At 38.1% G+C, this 23,506-nt stretch overlaps 1 protein-coding gene across 1 annotated transcript in view; it reads left to right on the top strand.

The window, feature by feature from the left end:
• Window positions 1-2,706: 2,706 nt before the first annotated feature.
• The window catches only part of LOC104119919 (protein DETOXIFICATION 29-like), a 31,212-nt gene continuing 10,412 nt past the window's right edge, over window positions 2,707-23,506 (top strand). Inside the window, exons 1-4 of the mRNA XM_009631531.4 lie at window positions 2,707-3,133; window positions 3,709-3,978; window positions 4,145-4,416; window positions 4,774-4,860. Coding sequence (XP_009629826.1) covers window positions 2,822-3,133; window positions 3,709-3,978; window positions 4,145-4,416; window positions 4,774-4,860 — 941 coding nt within the window. The 5' untranslated portion in view covers window positions 2,707-2,821. The remainder of the gene's footprint in view (window positions 3,134-3,708; window positions 3,979-4,144; window positions 4,417-4,773; window positions 4,861-23,506) is intronic.

The raw sequence follows: 23,506 nt of genomic DNA, 5'->3' as shown, positions 1-23,506 counted from the left end.
GACATGCCTTAAAATGATTGATAAGCATCAAATTGAGATGTTTCTCCTATTTGTACCCCTATGTGAGCTATTTGTACCATATTTGAGATTTCGTTGAAGTTATTCATCCGGTTGAACCTGATAACTGTTATTTCTTGATGGAAATTATCTATTCTAGCTGTGATAGCACACATTGCATATGCTTACAATATAGCATGTTATTTATACCAATCCAGGAGTATGAACTTGATAATCATTGATCACATTCATGTATTCCCTCATATTTGCTTTCTCCATGTTATGAGTTAGACTTGTAGCATGTGACCACGCTGGGCAAATTGTGATTATTAGCATGTGTGTTGTCCGTGCGGTTGATTCTATTTAGCACGTGAGTTGTCCGTGCGGTTGATTCTATTTAGCACGTGAGTTGTCTGTGCGGATCTAGTTATCGATATGATTAGTACGTGAGTTGTCTGTGCAGCACGTGAATTATCCGTGCAGCATGTGGATACAGATATATCCCCCTAGGGTCACCCTCTCATGTTTCTTTCTTGATGGTGTACACGCGGTTATTGAGAAAAGCTAATTAGTGGTTTGATATGAATATGAAAAAGTTGAAGAAAGTCTGGCCAGTGTTATTTTGGAATTGCATTTCATCTTTACTTGCATTTTTCATGGTTTATTATCTTATTATCTGCATTTCATCTTATATGTTGTACCTGTGACTGAACAGAGATTTTGAGTATTTGTACATACACACAGATAGTCCTTTCAGTATCTTACACATGTTCACATTATTGTTCTGTACTTGTTGGATTATATAAAACTGTATAGGTTATAGCAAATATATGAGTAATTGTACACATACACACAGATAGTTCTTTCAGTATCTTACACATGTTCACATTATTGTTCTGTACTTGTTGGATTATATGAAGTTGTACAGGTTTATTATCTGATTATCTGCATATCATCTTATATGTTGTACTTGTGACTACACAGAGATTTGAGTAATTGTACACACATACAGAGATAGTTCTTTCAGTATCTTACACATGTTCACATTACTGTTCTGTACTTGTTAGATTATATGAAACTGTACAGGTTATAACATGCATCATTTATAATTCCTGTTTTCTTTTACCTCGTCGTGGTTAATTAAGATATTTATCGAGTACATTGGATCGATTGTACTCATACTATATTCTGCACTTAATTATGCAGACCCAGGTGTGGAGACCAGTTACCAGCAGTAGGCTTGCTTATTGGACTATCTTCGAGAAGCGAGATGGAGCTGCATCCTTGATCGCAGTTTTGATTTGTCTTTCCCTTACATACTGTTTTACGGTTCAAATAGTGTTATTATTGTTCAGATTCAGACTTGTAGATCTCATGACTCCGTATTTACTAGTTCTGGGGGATTTACCTTGTATTAGCAGCATTTGGTTGTATTGAGATTTCAGACTTATGCTATTTCTATAAGTTCCGTTCTTCTGTTTCCTTTAATTTTATGTTTCGGCTTGTCTAGCCGTTGTGTTAGGTGCCCTCATGACGGGTTGGAATTTCGGATCGTGACATTAACAAGTGCTTCACGTTTTCAGATTTATGTGTTTGGAAAAAATGACCGGTCACCGACCTCCATGAATGTAAGAATCGCAAGGTCGGGAATTGGGCCATCCCACGGTCACACGTACCATTGTTATTGTTAAATATGGCTTTCAGCACTTAACTCAGAATTTATGGCTTGTTTCAGTTTTCAAACTTATGTGCTAATTGAATGAACTGCTTATGTTATCATTATTATTTTTATTATAATTAATTATCCCAAAAAGTCTTGTTCCTCCCCTTAGAAGGGTGGTAAACAAGATTTACTGGGTACCTTTGGCGATACTTAGCCCGTTTAAGCTTGCCGCGAAGCATGACAGACGCTGAGTATGCAGGTAACGAAACCCGTAGCTAGAGGCAAGCTTGCTAGACTTAGAGTACATGCTCCATTAATTTCCTCCTAGCCGCATCGAACCTTCTCAGATTCTCATATTTTTCAGACGTCATTAGTTATTCCCATTGAATGGTTCGTAGACTCATTTATTCGGACTTGCAATTAGAGGTTTATGACTTTGTTAGTGGGTTTAGTTGTCACACATGTTAACGTTTATAATAAAATTCAATTTTCATACAACTATTATCTTAAGACTTATTTATGAATTTCTTTGAGTAAGATATTCAATGTAGACTTTCAGCTCGTTAAAACAAAGTTCGTTTGATGGGTTAGATAGTTTGGGTGCCGTAACATCCCACCCCAGTTTCGGGCCGCAACAGGAACACACATAATTTAGTCTTAGAACAAATGAGAGTATGTTAAAACTTTTCTGCCCTTTCAAATGTATTAATTATTCTTCACCTACTCTCGAAAGTAATTTATTACTCCGTCTCATCTTTTTTTTATTTGTTTTTTAAGGCTTTGGTATACTAGCAAAATTGTTTAATAATATTAATCATATGAATTATTCGATTAAATTATTTTTTATCTCTTTGCAAACTTATTCTGAAGAAGGGTAGGAATTCTTTAAACAAAATTATAGTCATTTACTAGAAAAAGAAAAGATTTTGAGAATTATAACTAATGTCTTCCTTCAATGGCTTTCTAAACCAAAAACTATTTTATGCAAAATAATACAAAGGATAGGAGGAAGCAATATTTTAGAGAAAAAAATCAAACAAAAACGGAAAAGAAAAGAGCAAACAAAGGAAACACATGATTTACTGTATGGGAAATTTTATATATACTACTCGTAGTGATTATCTTATCAGGAAATAAATCCGAATTCTCTTTTGTCCTCCAATGGAAGACTCCTCTAAGCAACCTCTTCTTTCACCTTGTGTACCCCAAATCACCGCACAAACTTCTGCATCTTCTTTTGTTGCCAATGCAGATGATATTCCCCATATCACTGGAATCCAAGATTTCTTCAGAGAGTTTTTTGTTGAATCTAAGAAATTATGGTACCTAGCTGGTCCTGCTATTTTCACCTCCCTTTGTCGGTACTCTCTTGGTGCTGTCACTCAAACATTTGCTGGACATCTTGGAACTCTTGAGCTTGCTGCTGTTTCTGTTGAAAACTCGGTTATCGCCGGTTTCTCTTTTGGTGTCATGGTAATGAAGTTATTACCCCCACCCCACACATTTTTTAAAAAAGAATGATATTTTCTATATAGGAAATTCTATAATCTTTAATTTTTTTAATCCTAAATTAGTACTTAATTTATGATGAAGCTTTATAATACCAAATATGTCTAAGGTGAATATAAATGGAGGGACGTGGTGATTTAAAAATCATATAGCCGATCACAACTTGCTTTTAAGATTGAGGCATATTTTTGTTAGTGTTAAAATCGGGCAACAATGACTAGTGGACCTCATGTTGTGCAATTAATGTTGGAACCTCTTAGTTATTGGACAGATTCATTCATCTTCACATAGAAGTGGTGCAAAAGAATTTTTCGGGAGGCAGAGAGCGATTACAACTTCACCTCTTTTTGGACCTTTGAGAATTTTTGTAGACCTGAATCCTGTGTGTACTTAGTGTATAATTTCAATATTATCTTCCAGCAGAATTCCATATTGACAACAAATATGTCGGAACAATCATGCTACTGATTTTACTATATGAATATTTTGATTTTTGTTTGAAATTTTAATGGTCCTTTTTTTGTTATTTTGGAAATTAGTTGGGAATGGGAAGTGCGTTAGAAACACTATGTGGACAAGCATTTGGAGCAGGACAAATTGACATGCTAGGAGTATACATGCAAAGATCATGGGTTATTCTCAATACAGCAGCAGTAATTCTAATGTTACTTTACATTTTCGCGGCACCATTTCTGAGATTAATTGGACAAACAGAGGACATATCACGGGAAGCAGGGAAAATGGCTTTATATATGATTCCTCAACTTTATGCATATGCCATGAATTTTCCAATCGCCAAGTTCTTGCAGGTATAGGTGGATTCAGGATTCAATTTGATGGTTTAATTTTTAAGTTCCTGTTATTGAACGTATTATAGTTTTGAAATTACGAGTTCAAAATTTAATATTTGGTAGAATTTTAGTAATTTGCACACACATATACACACACTCTCAATGTCAAAAATCTGCACTGCAGGCACAGAGCAAGATTATGGTCATGGCATGGATTGCAGCAATAGCTTTGGTTCTGCATACTTTTTTTAGCTGGTTATTTATGCTAAAACTTGGGTGGGGACTCGTCGGTGCCGCCGTGGTACTGAACTCATCGTGGTGGTTCATAGTGGTGGCGCAGCTGCTGTACATATTTAGTGGGACTTGTGGACAAGCGTGGTCAGGTTTCTCATGGAAGGCTTTCCATAATCTTTGGGGTTTTGTTAAGTTATCTCTTGCATCAGCTGTGATGCTATGGTAAGTTACCCACAAACATTTCAGTTTCTTTCTTTCTGTTGTCGCCTCTAACTTTTAGTTGGTGCTTTATATTTGATTTTGTTATATTTGAAGAATCAATTTCTCAAAAATTGCATTGACAAATAAAGAGTTCAAGTCATGTGTACTGATTGTAGAGGAATATAGATTTTTCTATATCATCACATTAAATTGACTTATAATAATAGATAATTCTTTATAATTAGTTTGATATGGTAACTTGAAAGATAGAGGCTAATTTTCGCAGAAAAATACTTGTATCTTTGTAGATTTGTAGTCCCTTAAGTTTATGATAATTATGGTTTTCTGATTTAATTTATTTGGCATCTAAATATACAGCCTGGAAACTTGGTACTTCATGGCATTGGTCCTCTTTGCTGGCTACTTAAAGAACGCAGAAATCGCTGTTGATGCTTTGTCCATTTGGTGAGTGCATGATTACTCACTTGATGCTTGTTGTCTAGCCATAATAAGAAATTTTGACTCTTTAAACTATTTAAGCATTATTATCATAGTTATTTGTCATCGTATATTTGCCTTTTCTACTGTCTATTATATAAATATAATACTATTCTACTTTAGTGGCTATATTAGACGACAAAGCAGTATTCGGGGTGGTTTGACGAAGAATAGTTTAAGGACAACATTTGACAGTCCCTCACTTCTCCTTTGGTGCAAGATAATTTAGAGATAAAATCCAGTAATATTAATACACTACTATCCCGGAGTAATTTAACTAACAATTTGCAAAGATAATACTGTTTTAACAAAGAATTAAAAATTGATGTCATTTTCAGAAGAGGCTTGCGTTATACTGCTATGCTTAGAGATAAAATAAAACACTGACACACACTGCAGAGAGAAGACGTGGAATCCACCAATGCCTATTAGAAGTAAATATCCTTTAGATAAACTTAAAATGTCAATATCCATAGGTTATCTTCCCATTACTTGCATTAATTATTATAAGTATTACTATACTATTAGAAGTAATAATTGGACAAACTCAATCAACGAAATCAACTAAAAGAAAAAGCTCTTTCATTATTGCTTGGAAAAGGCCTCCTATCTAGAACACAATAATGAAAATACGGAAAGGAAATATCTCACCTCGATTAGCGGAGAAAAAGCTAACTTTAGGCACGTTCCATGAGAATTGAGATGATATCATTGGTATATTTTGGATCCAAGACTAGATCACTATTGACACTTTTACATTTTGTAATCTAGGATTTGTAAGGCTATAGTCCCCCAAAATGATTACTAGTTCTCTTCACTATGTTTCACTTTCTTACTCCCCTCCCTTTCACTATGCCTCGCTCTCATGCTTAATTAATGTCCATTATTTTTTTCTTTGATTTTTCAAAATTATTTGAAACATTATTTCTCTTTAAATTTAGCAAGTTCTATTTGAAATTGATTTTATTTCTTTAACATGCATATGCAACTGAGACTGACATTAGTTCTAATAAGTCATGATATGTGAACATGCATTTTTTTGAGATGGGGGATGGGGTTTATTTTGTTGGGAAGGTATCACGACGAAATTCGGGAGGTGAATGTGAAGCATAACTCAATGCATAATGCATCCATGTATAATAATTTCTCGGCGGGTGAGTCCATGCCACTAGTCCAAGGAGAGAAAGAAAGAACATAATGAAGAAGGAAAACAATAGGAAAATATATAATATGTAGTAAAATTAATGCTATAGAAATAAAATTTTAAACATTTTTTGGCTTCTCACTCTATTCAAGAGAGTGTATTTCACTCTGTGTGCCACATCAAGGGATAATAATTCCACTTTGAGATAGTATAGTATAGGGCCTAGGGGTAATAGGAATACTGCAAAGGTGGATTGCATAACTGGAGATCCGACCTTAATTGTACTTGTGCCTTTTTCCTTTTATTGAACTTGCTTACCACCAGGAAAAAAGCTAACATGATTTAATGTTTCACTTACTTCAACTTTGAGCTACGCAACTCAACTCCTCGGCTTACTTCCTTGTTCTAACTTCGTCAAATGCCTTCAAACTACATAAATTATTACTGTATTTAACAAGGTCAAATATACCTATTAGATTTTCTCCAAAAATTTTTTTTAAGTGTAAATACACAAAATCAAGGCAAAACATACATAAATTAATGAATATAATGTTGTATCAATGAACCCAAGCAATCCTATTAAGATAGCAACTCATCGAAATGCCAATAACACAATGTAAACCTAATTTTAATCAAGACTTATATCTCAATTCCAACAATAATTGTATATAATAATACCAATTAAATGAAGAAAAAAAGAGATTAATACCTTGAATCCTTTTAGCCCAAGCTTGTTTTCTCTTTCTTTTATCGTTTTCTCACAATTTCTCTACTTATCTGTGTTCTTCACGATTTAAGAAAAAGCTATATGATGCATTGCTAAGATACAACTTCTTCCAAAGCTTTTAGCAACGTTTCCAACTCTTTAAGACTCCTGTTCTAGCATTATTTCAAATTGTAGCTTGCCCCAGTTATACTCTTCTTCTTTTATTATTTTTTCCTTTTCCTCATTCTTATCAAATGTCCTAAATGCCCTTTTTTTGTCAATCATATGTAGTATTTAATTATGCTTAAAGTATCAAACTACTATGAATACTTATTATACCTGTCTTGCTCAGACTCTCAAATAATTAACCTTATGATTAGGATGATTCGTCGCAATATTTTATCAACTAAAACTTTTCGAACTAAGCTGGAGAACTAGTTTGTCAATAATGGATAACAGGACCTCCCCATCGGATCAGTCCTGGTCCACCTGGATTGACTCAGCTCGAAGAACGTGTGTCGGGTTATGAACATACTCTTAGAACATAGACACATAAAAAACCAAATGAACCACTAATAATTCTAATAGTAAAGCTAGTCTATTATCTATTGCATTGACCTGTTTTTTAATCTTGTATGGGCCAATATGCCTCGGGCTAAGCATGCGCTTCTTTCCGAATCTCATCAGCCTTTTCATTGAAAAACTTTTATAAAAATATGATTACCCTCCATGAACTCCAAGTTAAGACGCAATTTGTTTGAAAATGACTTTTTCCCGTTTTGACTTTAATCAGAGTCATACTTGGATCAGATTTATTTTTTTCTAAGGCCTGTTATACCAAATGTGGGCCTAACAACTTCATTTTCTCGGGTTCTAACCAACCAAGATAATGCGAGGACGACACCATTCCCGGTATAAATTCTCAAACAGCGCCATCTATATACTAGATCAGTAAGGTGTTGTTATATACTTATTCTGCTAAAAGTAACAGATCATCCTAATGGCTACCAAAGTCAACGGCGCATGTCCTCAACATATGTATAGATCGATCAGACTATCAGTAGTCCGCAGATAAAAACTTATGCTAAACTCAACTCGAACACCCAAGGCATTTTGTAAAGACTACTAAATGTGGATTGTAAACTTCTATCCTTTGTAGTATAAACAGGAACCCTTGTAAGTACTACCTCCCAAAGGTCTACATGTGCAAGCTGCTCCGCTGTATTAAATAGTCCAAACTGTAGGAACTGTGTGATCTTCATGAGCTTATCAATGGTCAACCAAACTTAACCAACCCTCTTCAAGGTAGGTGAGAAGCCTACCACAGATCCAATGGTGATATATCTGTTTATCCGTAAAACGGTACAGTTGAATTTGTTCGTGGTTTCTAGACAAGTGAATTAATTTGATCCAAAAGATAATGAAATAACTGATGAAATGTAAAATACTTAGCCTTAGAATGTAGATGGAATGACAGAGCTGATGAGTTCAGGAATAGGGTTTCCGTACACAATAATGATGAGATCAAAAGCGAGAGAATAAAATTATATTAAAATGCTGTATAGAATGTAGTGTAAGTTAGCCAGAAAATTCGTCTCCTTACAATGATAACAAAGCTCACTATTTATAGCTACGTCTAGGAAAAGAGGTACTAGGATCATGCCCTTCTTTAATGTCAATTATAAGGGTCATTGATGAAGATGTAACGTTAGACATAAATGCCAAATTTCTTGAAACGGGCTATCATCCTTAATGCTGCAAAATACTATGTATTATATGTTACCGGGCGCAAAGCATTTAATACTCCTTATATGATCGTTATTCCTTCCGGTGACAAGCAGAATAGCTATGTTCGGTGGCCATACCCATCTTCCGTTCCACGTGTCCTTCCTTTAAGTGGCCACGTGTCATGTCGTATTTTTTCCTATACAGATAGTCTCCCCGCTTTCCGGTGACACAATCTTGAATTACCGGGAAGTTGGTAGAAATCACCTTTTTGGCAGAAATTACTATAACTCCCTTTGAAGTTTTCTGACAGTTGATTAGACACACGTCTCTCCGCATTTAATGCCCCGAACACGCATCATTCTACGATTCAGCATAACTTTTTACCGATTATCGGGGTAATCATGGCCATGAATTTAATCGCCAAAATTTTAGTTACACGCATCATCCTCCTCTTATGTACTTCATAATTTCTCAAACTTCTAACTTGTATCTTTATTTACCAGCTTTTCTCTGATCTTCTTCGAATAAGAAATTTTCCTTCTATTCCAATGGCTTCCTCTTCAAAACGTGCTAGTTCATCAAAGGGCAAGAACAAAACCGAGGATTCCGTTCCTGCAACAGTCGGTTCCATCATCCCAAGAAGGCTTAGTACTTCGAAAGATTTTGAAGAGAAATTTCCTACTGCTAACCCTCGTACATGGGCTGTTAGTAGATACCCTACTTCCATTTGTCCTTCTAGTATTCTTGCTGTGAAAGAGGACTGCCGCTGCCCTGAGTTAGATATTATTGCTCCTGATTTATCGGAGAGAGTGACCCTTCCCAAGGAAGGTTTTACATACTTCTTCACGTATCCCTTTACTTTGGGTGCGTTTTCTTTTAGCAGAGAGCTTGATTCCGTAATTGCGGAGTTTTGCCTTCGCTACCAAGTGTGCTTGGCACAGGTAAGTCCTTCAGTATGGAGGACGATCACCTGCCTTCGACATTTGTGCCAAGAAACTAGAGAGGAGCTAACCCTAGCTCATATGATGAATCTTTATTCCCCCAAAATCTTCCGCGGGGGAATGATAAACCTTTGCAAGAATGGCCACCATACTTTACTGTCTAGCATGGATGACGACAACGACCCTTGGTGGATGGAACAGTTCGTTGCAGTTGCCACCTGTGACATTATTCCAACAACGGCTTCATCCTTTCCGGTCGTTTAGAACCGCTCTCGTAAGTTCCCTTTAATAAACTTTTTCCTACTAAATATTCTTTCATGCTCGTATTGATCCTTCAACCTTCATTTGTTACATCGACTCGATGGATCCCATCAGTGATAGAAGGCTTGAACCGGTGGGTTCAAAAGATCTTGGACATCACAACACCCAAAACTCGTTTGTAGAAAGAGTTGTCCCTTAAATACGGGTGGAAGGCTAAAAATCATGGTAACTTTGAATTACCTTATTTCCATTTTTTGTATATGAAGAACTTGGTTGAACCCTTCTGACTTGTTCATGAAATTAGGTCTACCTGCAGGCTCAATTGATATTCCCGAGGAAGATGTTTTGGCTGACCCTGCTGATGTGGTGAAGCTGCTTCAGGAGGCACTTACTCGAACATGCATCTCAGGGCCTGCTTCGGGCGCAAACATTTCTTCACGGAGTCCCCGGCCAGAGAACAAGCAACCAAAGGGAAGACGTTCCTCTGTAGCCGGGGAGAAGAATAAAAGGGCAAAGGTTGATGCCCCCGAGTCATCTCCGGTAGCGATGGTGACTGGTCCTCCTTTCGGGCTGGTCATAGACACTGTGATGATCGATGATGATGAAGAAGCTAGTGATGAGGGATCTTCTTTACATAGAAGGATACGATCCTCATCATTTCAACAGGATGCTCGACCTATTAAGACAATTGCACCAACTGAGGATGACGTCTCAGCACTTTGGGGAGAATATAATTTAGTTGAATATGCTAACTTCCGCTTCTGGGCCCCAATTACTGTAACCGGTACCACGGGGTTGAGTACCGGGTCCGTGCCTTCTTGGTTGGCGAGCATCAAACAACCAGCACTGCATTTGATGCAGCTGCTTCTAACTCTTAAAGTCAATCAGCTTCATCTCCACCTTCACCACCACCAGAAACTGCTACATAATTTCCATCTTCAGCCACTCTTCCAACAGCGGTTGCTACATCATCTCCATCGGCCGCACCTGACCATGAAGAAGGTGTCCCTCCTCCACAGTCCCCAGTTCATGGGAATTTGGGGCAAAATTATGCTGCCCCTTCTGAAGATCCACAAATGAGGAGGAGTGTTACCCTTTCAGTCTCCACCGGGTGTAACTTGCTTTCTAGGCTGGTGGAGCTTGCTAACTATCTGAAGCCTTTGGCTTTAGAAAAAGACTGGGAGAAGATTCAGACACTCTCGGGGGAGTGTTTGTTGAACAATGCTATGCATAACACCGCAGCGGTACGTTCATTTCTTCTTCTGTTATTTCTTCTACTTTTGAGCAAATGTAAAGTTTTACCTCTTCTTGTTTTGTAGGCCAACTTTCTTGCTTATGAGGGCCTTTAAAGGCTGATTCGTGAGAAGGAAGAACTTACTTCTGAACGGGATCAGCTTTTGGCGGAACGGGACCAAACTGTTTTCCGCCTCTCAGAACTGGAAACCAATGCTATCGAGGCCGTTGTTTTGGAGGCTCGTTTGTAGCAAAGCGAGCAAGAAGTGGTAACCCTTAGCCAAGAAATTAGGCCACTGAGGGTTAGATTTGATGGAGCCAAGGCTAAATGGGCAGAAATCCAGAACGTTGTTCTTGCTGCAACCGATCGTGAGGCTGCCTCCGCTGAAAGAGTGATTAACTTTGAGGCAGCCTTAAACTCCAAAAGTGAATAGCTTGCCGCTGTGGTGGCGAAACATGCCCAGCTAGAAGAGAAGTACAGGAAAACTATCGAGCATAATAGGCTCTTTAGTTCAACTGTCTGTGAGCTCGACGTCAGTCTCAAATCTGTTAGGTCCACCTGGGAAAACCTTTCTGCCGAAGTTACTCAACTCAAAGAAGAACTCAAGCGTTGAGCGTCTTCCCTCATTGTTGAAAAAACTTATTCCATGTATAGCATGAGGAGAAAAACCTTGGAAGAGGCCAAGACTGGTATCATTAACATTGATGCCGAAATTGCTAAGGCCCGAGAGCTTGAGTTGGCTGCAAAAAATGGACTCCCGGCGCAGTCTGACGCTCCAGGTTCTCTTGATTCCGGTTCCTAGTTTTCGGAAACTAAAGAAGGATCGGAAGGCGATGATGCTGAAGTCCAAGCTGGGGAAAATGTTGAGCCGTCAGTGTAAGCATCTACTACTCCCGGGGATGCGGATACTTCTCTTCCTTCTAATTCCGGAGACGCTGCAGTTTAGCTTTTTCTTTCTTTTTCTATTTTGTACCTTTATCATTTTGACGCGTCCTTGTAAATAAAAGCAAATTTTTTGCTCAAGTATCATTTGAGTCTTACATTTGTTTGAATGTTCATGCAAGTCTTTAACTTTCGTACTTGCTCAAGTATTTTGCGCATGTTGTTCTGTTCGCGCTTTATTATGTGTAATCTCGGATGCCTTTACTTCCAGGCATTTTGGTTCCGAGTATTATCCCTTTTTCATGAGGATTTCCATGAGTATTTGTGCAAGTTTGCTTTTTGCGTCTTTTTCGTATGCGGCTTCGGGTGTATTTTCCCCCGATGGCATTCTAGATTCCGGGCATTGATTCTTCCGAAACCAACCCTTTAACGTGAGGGTTTTCATGAGTATTTGCGCAAGTTTGCTTTTTGCGTCTTTTTCGTATGCGGCTTCGGGTGCATTTTTCCCCGATGGCATTCTAGATTCCGGGCATTGATTCTTCCGGAACCAACCCTTTAACTGAGGGTTTTTATAAGAGAGGGCCCTCTTATGTTTACGGTGCTCTTGAACATGATGTCTCTTGTTCATTACGACACTAACATTTGAAGTACTTATTTAACTTTCAAATTGCAAAATTAACTCATCGTTCGGACAAGAAACAAGATAAAAACAAAAGGATTTCATTTCATTTAATTCCTTCTATTTTTAAAAGTACTTAAGCATTTTGCTATGCAGAAAAGAAATTGCCATGACTTGTGGCTATCTTGTACAACTTGTTTCTATGGGGCTGGCTGTGCAGTCCCCGATCCTGATGATGTATTCTGTTCCCGGATTTTCATTCCCCAGTTGACGTGGCATTCAGTGTTGTCGTATTCTCATATCATTCCCCCCTATGTTCGAATGCGAAGAATGCGAATTGGAATACTGGAAGTCTTGTATCTTTTAAGTTCCCACCAATGAATTGCTAGGCAATCCTTCACTCGACAACATATCTTGTTTCCCCTTAGGAACCCATGCTATCGAGCAAAAGAATACCTAACAGTCCTCTAGTTTTTTGTGCTCGTGAACGGTCGGGTAACCTCCGTTCGATAGCAAACTTAACTTCCCGGTGGGAATTTTCTATCGAAACAAAGATTATCTAATCGTCCCCGAGTGGAAACTTGTTCGTTTGACTTGTTATGAAAAGTCTTATCACTTTTGTCTTTGTAGTATGCTTTTCGTCGCTGCCTCGTTAAAAACCTTGCTAGAAAAACCCAATTGGGACAAAAACTGAACGAAGGGAAAAAGAGTGCAGCACATACTTTCCGTTTGACTATTTTTTGTCAGCAGTAATATCTTTTGAGGTGAGCCACGTTCCAGTTGTTGGGCAACTTATCTCCGTTCTAGTTCTCCAACTCGTATGATCCTTTCCCAGTGATAGCTGAAACCCGGTAAGGGCCTTCCCATATTGGGCCTAACTTGCCCGCATTGAGTTCCCGAGTGTTTTGAGTTACCTTCCTCAAGACCAAGTCTCATACTTTGAAATAACGGATGTTATCTCTTCGATTATAATATCGCTCCATTCTCTGCTTTTAAGCTGCCATTCTGACATACGCCAAGTCCCTGCATTCCTCGAGCAGCTCCAAGTTGATTAGCATTGCCTCGTTGTTCGATTCTTCGTTCGCCTGGAAATACCTTAAGGTTGGTTCCCTTACTTTCATCGTTATCAAAGCTTCTGTGCCGTATACAAGGGAAAAGGGGGTTTCTCCCGTGCTTTACTTGGTCATTGTTCGGTAGGCCCATAGAACCCCAGGTAATTCACCGGGCCAGTTGCCTTTTGCTGCTTCCAACATTTTCTTTAGATTTTGTATAATCACTTTGTTTGTTGACTCTGCTTGACCATTTGCTCTCAGATGATAAGGTGAATAGGTAATCCTCTTTATCTTCAAATATTCAAGGAACTTTGTAACTTTTGCACTGATAAACTGCGGTCCATTGTCGCATGCAATCTCTTTTGGTATTCCAAACCTGCCAATTATGTTTTCCCACAGGAAGTCGACCACTTCGCGTTCTCCGATCTTCTGATAAGGACCTGCTTCCACCCATTTAGAAAAATAATTAGTCAAAATTAAAAGAAACCTTACCTTTCCGGGAGCCGGTGGTAGTGGTCCGACGATGTCCATCCCCAATTTCATGAACGGCCACGGGGACAGAACCGAATGTAGAGGTTCCGCTGGTTGATGTACTAGTGGTGCGTAGCTTTGGCACTTATTACATTTTCGTACGAAGTCTTTGGCATCTTGTTCCATACGGGGCTAGTAATATCCTGCCCGAACTAATTTCAGCACCAAAGAATCTGCACTTGAGTAGTTGCCACATATCCCTTCGTGGACTTCTCTTATGACATAGTTAGCTTCTGATGCTCCTAAGCACCGGGCCAACAGGCCTCGAAAGGATTTTCTGTACAATTGATCTTTCTTGGAGCTATAACGTGCGGCTTTGGCGCGTAATGCTCTTGATGCTTTGGGGTCTTCAGTTCATCAGTTGTACTACCGTTCCTGATTCTGATCCCTGGACTTCTGTCGATTTGCCCAAATTTGCTAATACATCTTCTTTCGCGTTATCTTCCCTCGAGATATGAGTAATTGACCACTCTCGGAATCGTGCCAATAAAGCCTGAACTTTTACTACGTATTGCTGCATACGTTCTTCTTTGGTGTCAAAAATTCCGTGGACCTAATTCACCACCAACTGCGAATCACATTTGATTTCGATGACTTCGGAGTCAAGTCCCTGGGCCAATTCGAGCCTTGCAATCAAAGTCTCGTACTCTGCTTCATTGTTATTTAAAGGAATCGTTCTGATGGCTTGCTTTAAAGTTTCCCCTGAAGGCGTGATCAAGACTATCTGAGCCCGGACCCTTTTACGTTTGAAGCTTTATCCGTAAATAAGGTCCAAACTCCCGATGTCGATTCTGACACCATTATTGCCTCTCTGGCTGCCAGAGGCAATAGTCCCGGACTGAAATCGACCATGAAGTTAGCCAAGACTTGTGACTTAATTGCAGTCCTCAGTTTATATTCTATATTGAATTCGCTCATTTCGACGGCCCATTTGGCCAATCTACCCGAGAGCTCGAGTTTATGGAGGATATTCCTCAGAGGGAAAGTAGTCACCACAGCTATCGGGTGGCATTGGAAGTAGGGCCTTAGCTTCCGGGCGGCGACTACGAGAGCTAAGGTCAGCTTTTCCAGATGTGGGTAGCGCGTTTCTACTCCCGTTAAAATTTTGCTAACGTAATAAATGGGAGATTGCGTACCTTCGTCTTCTCGGACTAAAACTGCACTTACCGCAACTTTTGAAACCGCGAGGTAGACTAGCAACGTTTCACCTTCTTTTGGTTTTGAGAGCAACGGGGGGCTTAACAAATATTTCTTCAACTCCTTCAAGGCTTGATGGCACTCCGGTGTCCACTCGAAATTATTTTTCTTTTTGAGTAGTGCGAAGAAGCGATGACATTTTTTCGATGAACGGGAAATGAACCTACTCAAAGCTGCCAATCTTCCTTTGAGTCTTTGGACTTCTTTTACGTTAGACAATTGGTCCGGGGTGTTCTTTATGGCCATGATTTTATCACGATTTACCTCAATTCCCCTCTATGAGACTAGGAATCCTAGGAACTTACCCCGAACTGACCCCGAACTCACACTTCTCGGTGTTAAGCTTCATATTATGCTCCCTCACGATGTCAAATGTTTCTTACAAATGCTTCAGGTGGTCACCTGCATTCAAAGAATTAATGAGTATATCGTCTATATATACTTCCATAGTCTTTCCTATTTATTTTTCGAACATCTTATTCACGAGCCGTTGATAAGTGGCTCTAGCATTTTTTAACCCGAAGGGCATTACGTTGTAACATTATGTACCGAAATTCGTTATAAACGAAGTTTTTTCCTAGTCTTCTGGGTTCATCTTGATTTGATTGTATCCAGAATAAGCATCGAGGAAACTCATTAACTCGTGCCCATCCGTGGCATCAATCATTTGATCGATAGTTGGCAATGGGAATGAGTCTTTCGGGCATGCTTTATTAAGATCCTTATAATCGATGCACATGCAAAATTTATTACTTTTCTTAGGAACTATTACTACATTGGCTAGCCAGTACGAATATCTTACCTTTCAGATTGAACCAATCTTAAGCAAATGGGTTACCTCTTCTTTGACGAATTTATTCCTTGCTTCAGCAATAGGGCGCTTCTTTTGCCTTACCGGAGGCATATTGGGATCCAAGCTTAACTTGTGAACGGCTATCTCCATCGGGATTCCTGTCATATCTTCGTGCGACCATGCAAAGTAATCGGCATTAATTTTAAGGAATTCAATAAAAGTAGACATGTGCTCTGGGTGCAGTTCTGTTCCCAAATAGAATTTCCTTTCTAGGAATTCTTCGAACAGCGCAACCTGCTCTAGTTCTTCTGCCATAGACTTCGTCGCATCCGTCTCTTCCGGTACTTGAAAATACCTCTGTACCTGGTATTATTCAGACTCTTCTGTCCCCGAGATAACTTTATCTGGTTCGGGGGTAGGTGACGGTTCCGGTAATTGTTATGCCGCTCGTTCCTTTCCTTTGCTACTGGAGACCGAAATTGCATTCATCTCCCTTGCTGCCGGTTGACCACCCCTTATCTGTTTGATCCCCTCGGGTGTCGGAAATTTTAACAATTGGTGATATGTTGAAGGCACAACTTTCATCTCGTGCAACCATGGTCTTCCCAAGATGATGTTATACCCCATATCTCCATCTACCACTTCGAAGATAGTTGTCTTCATTACTCCCTCAGCGTTCGTGAGCCGCAAAATTTCTCCCCGGGTTGTCACGCTTGCAAGGTTGAATCCAGCGAGGAGTTTCGTTGCCGGTATAATGCTTCCGATGAGTTTAGCTTGCTCCAATACTCTCCATTGTATGATATTAGCTGAACTTCATGGATCCACTAAACACATGTTTAATTTTAAAATTTAACACATTTCAAGAAATTACCAGTGCGTCATTGTGTGGTAACAGTAATCCGTATGCATCTTCGTCCGTAAATGTGATATCATCTTCCTGGAGCCTTTTATTATGAGTTATCGATACTTTTGTCTTCTTTGCTGCCAAAAAGGTAACCCCGTTAATTTCATTCCCTCCGAAGATCATGTTGATCATTTAGCGTGGGGGTTCTTCTCCTGCTTTCGAGGTTTTCGTGTCGCCCCTGTTTCGACCATAATTGTTTTTAGCTCGGTCACTCAAGAATTCTTTGAGGTGACCATTCTTTAACAGTGTTGCCACTTCTTCCCGGAGGTGTCGGCAGTCCCCAGTCCGGGGGCCGTTAGTGCCATGGTATTCACACCATAAACTGGGATCTCTCTAGCTAGGATCAGATTTCATAGGTCTTGGAAATCATGCCTCTTTGATATTTCACATGGCTGATACCAACTCCACCATACTGACGTTGAAGTTATACTCCGACAACTTTGGGAAAGAAGAATATCGTAACCTCGAGATTTCTCTATCTTGTAGCAATCTGTTATTCTAACCACAATCGATCCTTCTATCAATGGTGAACTTTTCTGCTGTCCGAAAGCTCCTGCCACGACCTTATGTCCGCTCGTAGGGAAAAAACCGGCCCCTTGAAGTCTGTCTATCCGTGTCAATATCATATTTTATTTTTTCTCTATTCTTCTCCCATCCTTTGGTCGACAATGGAAAGCCAACCTGATCGTCTTCGATCTTTATTTTCGACTCGTACCGGTTGTGGACATCCGCCCAAGTTGTCGTTTATCTGGAGTAGACTTTCCTTCAACTTTCGGGAAGCGTCCGAACTTCTCAAATTTAAGCCTTTGGTGAACGCTTCATCCGCCCATTCATCCGGGACTGCCGGTAGTAACATTCTTTCTTTCTCGAACCGGGTAACAAACTCTCATAATAATTCAAATTCTCCCTGCGCGATCCTGAATATGTCGGCCTTTCGGGCTTGTACATTTCTGGCACCGGCATGAGCTTTGATGAAATAATCTGTGAGCATCTCAAAGGAATCTATGGAATGCTCGGGTAATAATGAATACCACGTTAAAACTCCCCTCGTGAGATTCTCACCAAATTTTTTCAGCAACACAGACTCAATTTCATAAGGAGCCAAATCATTTCCTTTCATTGCTGTTGTGTAGGTGGTAATGTGCTCCTGTGGATATGAAGTTCCATCATACTTTGGTACTTTAGGCATTTTAAACCGCTTCGGGATTAATTCTGGGGCTGCGCTCGATTTATACGATAATTGAATATACTTCTTCGAGTTTGGGCCTTTTAGTACTGGTGGTGCGCCCGGGATTTGATCCATGCGGGCGTTTACTTCCTTCATGAACCGTAAAAGTTCATCCTTGAACGGATCATTCTCATTGTTGAGGCCGGATCTACTCTCCCCAGCCCTGTCGGAGCCAACTTCGCCCCTAGGAGTGTTATTATCAACTCTCTGCGTCGTCTGATTCGCGGAAACATCAGGAGGAACTGGATCTCGCCTGTTTGCATTATTTGAGGCACCCGATAGCGTCTGCTTCAGTTCTGTCATAACCTGATCCTGCCGCGTGAGATGGCCTAGAATGATTGTCTGTTGCTCTTGCAGGACCCTTACTGCATCCGCTACTCCTCATCAGCATCTTCAGGAGTTGCCTCCAGAACCTGTCGAGGGTACCGTCTGTCATGTACCGGTGTGGCGTCGTTCCCCTCGTTGCGAGTGTCACTGATTGAATCTTCGAAATGAGGTTGTTCCCCTTGAATTTCAGGGTTGCGCGCGCCGTTAACAGTATTATCCACCATTTTTGGTGATTGTTTGCTAGGACAGAGTAATCAAAACATATTAGTAAAAAAGACAAGGATCAATTTAATCGCAAGACTGTCTAGGCCCCTCGGTGGGCGCCAAACTGTTTACCCGTAAAACAATACATTTAAATTTGTTCGTGGTTTCTAGACAAGTGAATTAATTTGATCCAAAAGATAATGAAATAATTGATGAAATATAAAATACTTAGCCTTAAAATATAGATGGAATGACAGAGCTGATGAGTCTGGGAACAGGGCTTCTGGGCACAACAATGATGAGATCAAAAGCGAGAGAATAAAATTATATTAAAATACTGTATAGAATATAGTGTAAGTTAGTCAGAAAATTCGTCCCCTTACAATGATAACATAGCTCACTATTTATAGCTACGTCTAGGAAAAGAGGTTATAGGATCATGCCCTTCTTTAATGTTAATTATGAGGTACATTGATGAAGATGTAACGTTAGACATAAATGCCAAATTCCTTGTAACGGACCATCATCATTAATGCTGCAAAATATTCTGTATTAAATGTTACCGGGCGCAAAGTATTTAATACTCCTTTTATGATCGTTATTCCTTTTGGTGACAAGCGGAATAGCTATGTTCAGTGGCTATCCCAATCTTATGTTCCACGTGTCCTTCCTTTAAGCGACCATGTGTCATGTCGTATTTTTCCCTATATAATATCCACTTCCACTCGAGAATAATCATTCACTAAGCTAACCCACCGGGCCTCTGATTCTCGTAGCTGATACTCTTATAATACAAGTAGAGAAACAAAGTCTATAACATCTCTCTTCATATCCCTACACTAGAACAACTCCTATAGGGTACTGATACATCTTGGAAGAACCTGGATGTATTGAATATCTCTAGCTAGGAGCCTCATCAAGCAATATTTTCCTCAAATCATCAACATCAGAATATATAACTAGCCATTATGCCGTAGTATACCATCACCACTAATCATTCTAAACTCGCTCTAAACCCGCTGTCTAAGTCCAAGTAAATAAGGATTTCGCGTACCGTCTTACTTTAGTTTGCTCTTCTAAGGAAGACAATACCTCCAACTAAGGAAGACTATTCAACAAAAACATGCAAGTGCATTGCTAGACATTGTTCATTAATTCTAACATGTTGGTGTTAGCGGTTGTGCCCTAGGCCATATTATGGACCTTATTTAATTGTGAAATTTTCATTAATAAAAGTATTTTATTTATCCTTCTTATTATTATAGCGTTGTTGGTTACATTATAATAATAATATTCCTGATCATTCATTGATAATGTGATTATTATGGGTGTATATTGGTCGGGTTGGTTCGGATTTTCTAATTACCAAATCACTAATTGTATCGGATTATTAAATTTAAATACCAACCAAATCAATAAAAGTCGGGTTTTTTAATCTCGGTTTTTCTCGATTTTTCAGGTTTTCTGGTTTTTTCAAGATTTTTTCATAAAGTCTTCATAGCACAAAACGTAAAATTAGCGCTCCAAATATTTCTTTAATCCTAGTAAGACAGAACTTTATAAGGTATTTTTTAATAAAATAACATAAATATAAGATGAGTCATGGCATTATACTAAAATATTCAACAATAAAGATAATAAAATCTCATAAAATAAATATTATTAATAAGCCATAATGAAAACAAATATAATTTAAAATTATGACTAATAAGTACTATTATTTACATGACTAACCACTAAAAGAAAAATAAGTTATACATTTTATCTAAACCATGGAAAAACTAAAAAATAGATATCCAACACTATTTTCATTCATAGTACAATTGAATTGAATGTCTTTTATTAGCATTAGTATTGATTTGATTTTGGTTTAGGATTTATTTGAGTTACTAACATTTATGGACTATAAAACTTATTGGAGCATTCAAAAATTATAAGTCCAAGCTTGAAATAATACGTTAAAAGATAAAATTATGAAAAAGCTTAAGAAATATTTATAAACTACACTACCATAAATATTTTTATGTATTAAATATATTTAAAACTTCTATACATATAATGTCGGGTTGGTTTGGTTTCGGTTTGATTTTTTTTAGTTAAAACCAAACCAAATATGGTCGGGTTTGTTTTTCCAATAACACCAAACCATAGTCGAGTTTTTTTTCTCGGTTTGACTAGGATTATCGGGTTGATGCGATTTGTCGGTTTCATTTGTACACCCCTAATGATTATAATGAATTAAGACTATCATAAGTTTGATAGATAATTATGAGATAATTATGTATATTGTATAAATCAAGCTTATGGGTATTTGTTGGAGAAAAAGATACTGGATAGATTCGCCATGAGATCACTACATGGGTTAGTATTATAAGTGAATCTCATAATAGTTATGTCACTGAATGCTCACACCTGATATTGCCACAGTTTCCTACATAAGGAACAATATGTTTTGACATAACCAAACGTTGTCTTTAACCGGATAATTATAAAGATTGTGATTGAATATAATGAGACTTATGCAGAGGAGAGTGAGTAATCAAGATGGGATTTGTCCCTCTTTTATGAGAGAGATATCTACTGGATCGATAAATTAAAATTAAAAATTCTGTTTTGACATTATTAGATAATATAATTCGTATTTACCTTATATGATGAGATAATTCGAATTTAAGAAGAGTGGTACAACTAAAACACTAGGTTTAATATTCTCTCTCTCTATATATATACCAGTATTTTAAAAGGCGTGGGGCATAAGGCGGGCATTTTACATATGCCTCACCGAAGCGTAAGCCCCATAAGTATTTAATTTTTATTATTTTATAAAATAATATAATGATAGTAAATATTTATAAACATGTAAAATTGCATAAAAATTGAAGAAAACTATAAATATGTGATATAAATATATATATATATATATATATATATATATATATATATATATATATATATATATATATATATATAGTTCTTAATTATAACTAATGCATACAAATCACGTATAACGTCTTTAATTTTTAAATAATTAAAAACTTACAATTTCTTTAAAAAAAATGATCAAACTCCACATTTTACCTTCCTAAAAGTAAATAATTAATAAAATCTTATTAGTACGATAATTAAAATATTACTCTTTCATGAATAAATACAAATTAGTTTAAGATATCAAATTAATAAAAGTGTATAACAAGGAGGGACAAATGAACTAAGACACGACCAATAACAAGTGAAGATATAAATTCGCAATACTATGTCTCATTATTAGAGTTATGCTCAATCTTCATATTTCTATTGATGAATAGAACTTTTATCATTAATTTGTTAAAGAATTTTGAAGGTCAACGATATTAATTAGGAAATTCGACACGTGATTTGCGTTAGAACTGTTAGGCGAGCCCCGAGCGTTGGGCGTTAGGCGTGTTTAGAGCGCACGGTTGGGCGCTTGGGGTGTAAGCCTCACAGAACTAAGCCCCATACATGAGTCCCGGGGCGTTTTGCAAGTGCCCCGCCCAGGGGCGATCCCTGGGCGAGTTGCAGAAATGCCTTTTAAAACACTGATATATACTCCCTCCGTTTTAATTTATGTGAACTTATTTCCTTTTTAGTATGTGCTAAAAAGAATGACCTCTTTCCATATTTGGAAAGAATTTACCTTTATGCAATGATTTATAACCACACAAAATAAATGTACCTCATTTTATACCACAAGTTCAAAATTTTTTTATCTTCTTAAACTTCGTGCTCAGTCAAATGGGTTCACATAAATTTGAAATGGAGGGAGTATATATTGAGCTATAGAATTTCAGTCTGTACAAGACACAACCCAAAAGGAACTCCTAAATTGTGGGCAGACATTTTAGAGAAAACGGTCCCCACGAGAAATCGTAGCAGCAGGTGTTGAGAACTGCAAAGAGGCTAGCACACCCAGCTGTCACTCGTTCGTGTGTGGATACTGATAGAGGGTGGTCGTTCGTAATCGTAGAACAGCACCTACAGTCTAGACTCAACAACTCACGGTTTCAAGCAAGAAAGGTATATCACCATGACTAGCATTATCGAATTGATTGAAACATATGGATCTTGTGTCGGGTTAGCGCAATAAAATTTTAAATTCTGTTGTACCAATCTGATTATATGATTGCATTAAACCCAAAAGTTGGGCTAGCCGAAGTGTTTACCTCAAAAACTATCATCACACATATTCTTCAATACGAACCAAGCTACTCATAGACTTCCAGTTTAATGTGGCTCGTGACATATTCGCTATTCTAAAATTATACAGGATAGTTATATTGTAATACTTCAGCAACTCAAGTTACGGATGTTCAGACTCACGTCTTTCTACTTAAATATGGATTATAAGCTCTTGTTGTCAAGTGTCGATCTCACACGTCTCACCCCACAAATAAGTGATGCTGCATTTTAAGTGAAAACACTATTGCTACATGCTCCCAATTATGAGTCAGGTATTTCTTCTCATTATTATTCATATTCTGTAGAAACATAAGTACTCGTAAGCGCAGAGTCAACATTGAAGTTGTGGTCAAAGTGGCCTTGAGCTTTTAAAAAAATTTCTAATAAGCATCAGATAAACGGAACAAAATACATTTATGAGTCAATCGAGCCAAAGGAGCAGAATAGCTTAAAATCCCTCCACAAATTGTATATAATACTCGACTAAATCAAGGGAACAACAAATCTTTTTAGGCCTTGACTATTGTTGAACTGCCTCAATCTTTCTTGAATAAATCAACCACTCCATACCTACAATAACATAAAATAAGACTCTGTAATACAATTAGGCCAATCATCATATCATTACTTTGTACCAAGACCTCACAGTTCTTGTGAACCCGATC

This window comes from Nicotiana tomentosiformis, chromosome 10 (genome assembly GCF_000390325.3).
Source record: "Nicotiana tomentosiformis chromosome 10, ASM39032v3, whole genome shotgun sequence".
NCBI lineage: Eukaryota > Viridiplantae > Streptophyta > Magnoliopsida > Solanales > Solanaceae > Nicotiana > Nicotiana tomentosiformis.
The sequence above is the reverse complement of the archived record's forward strand: the minus strand, read 5'-3'. Positions and strand labels throughout refer to the sequence as shown.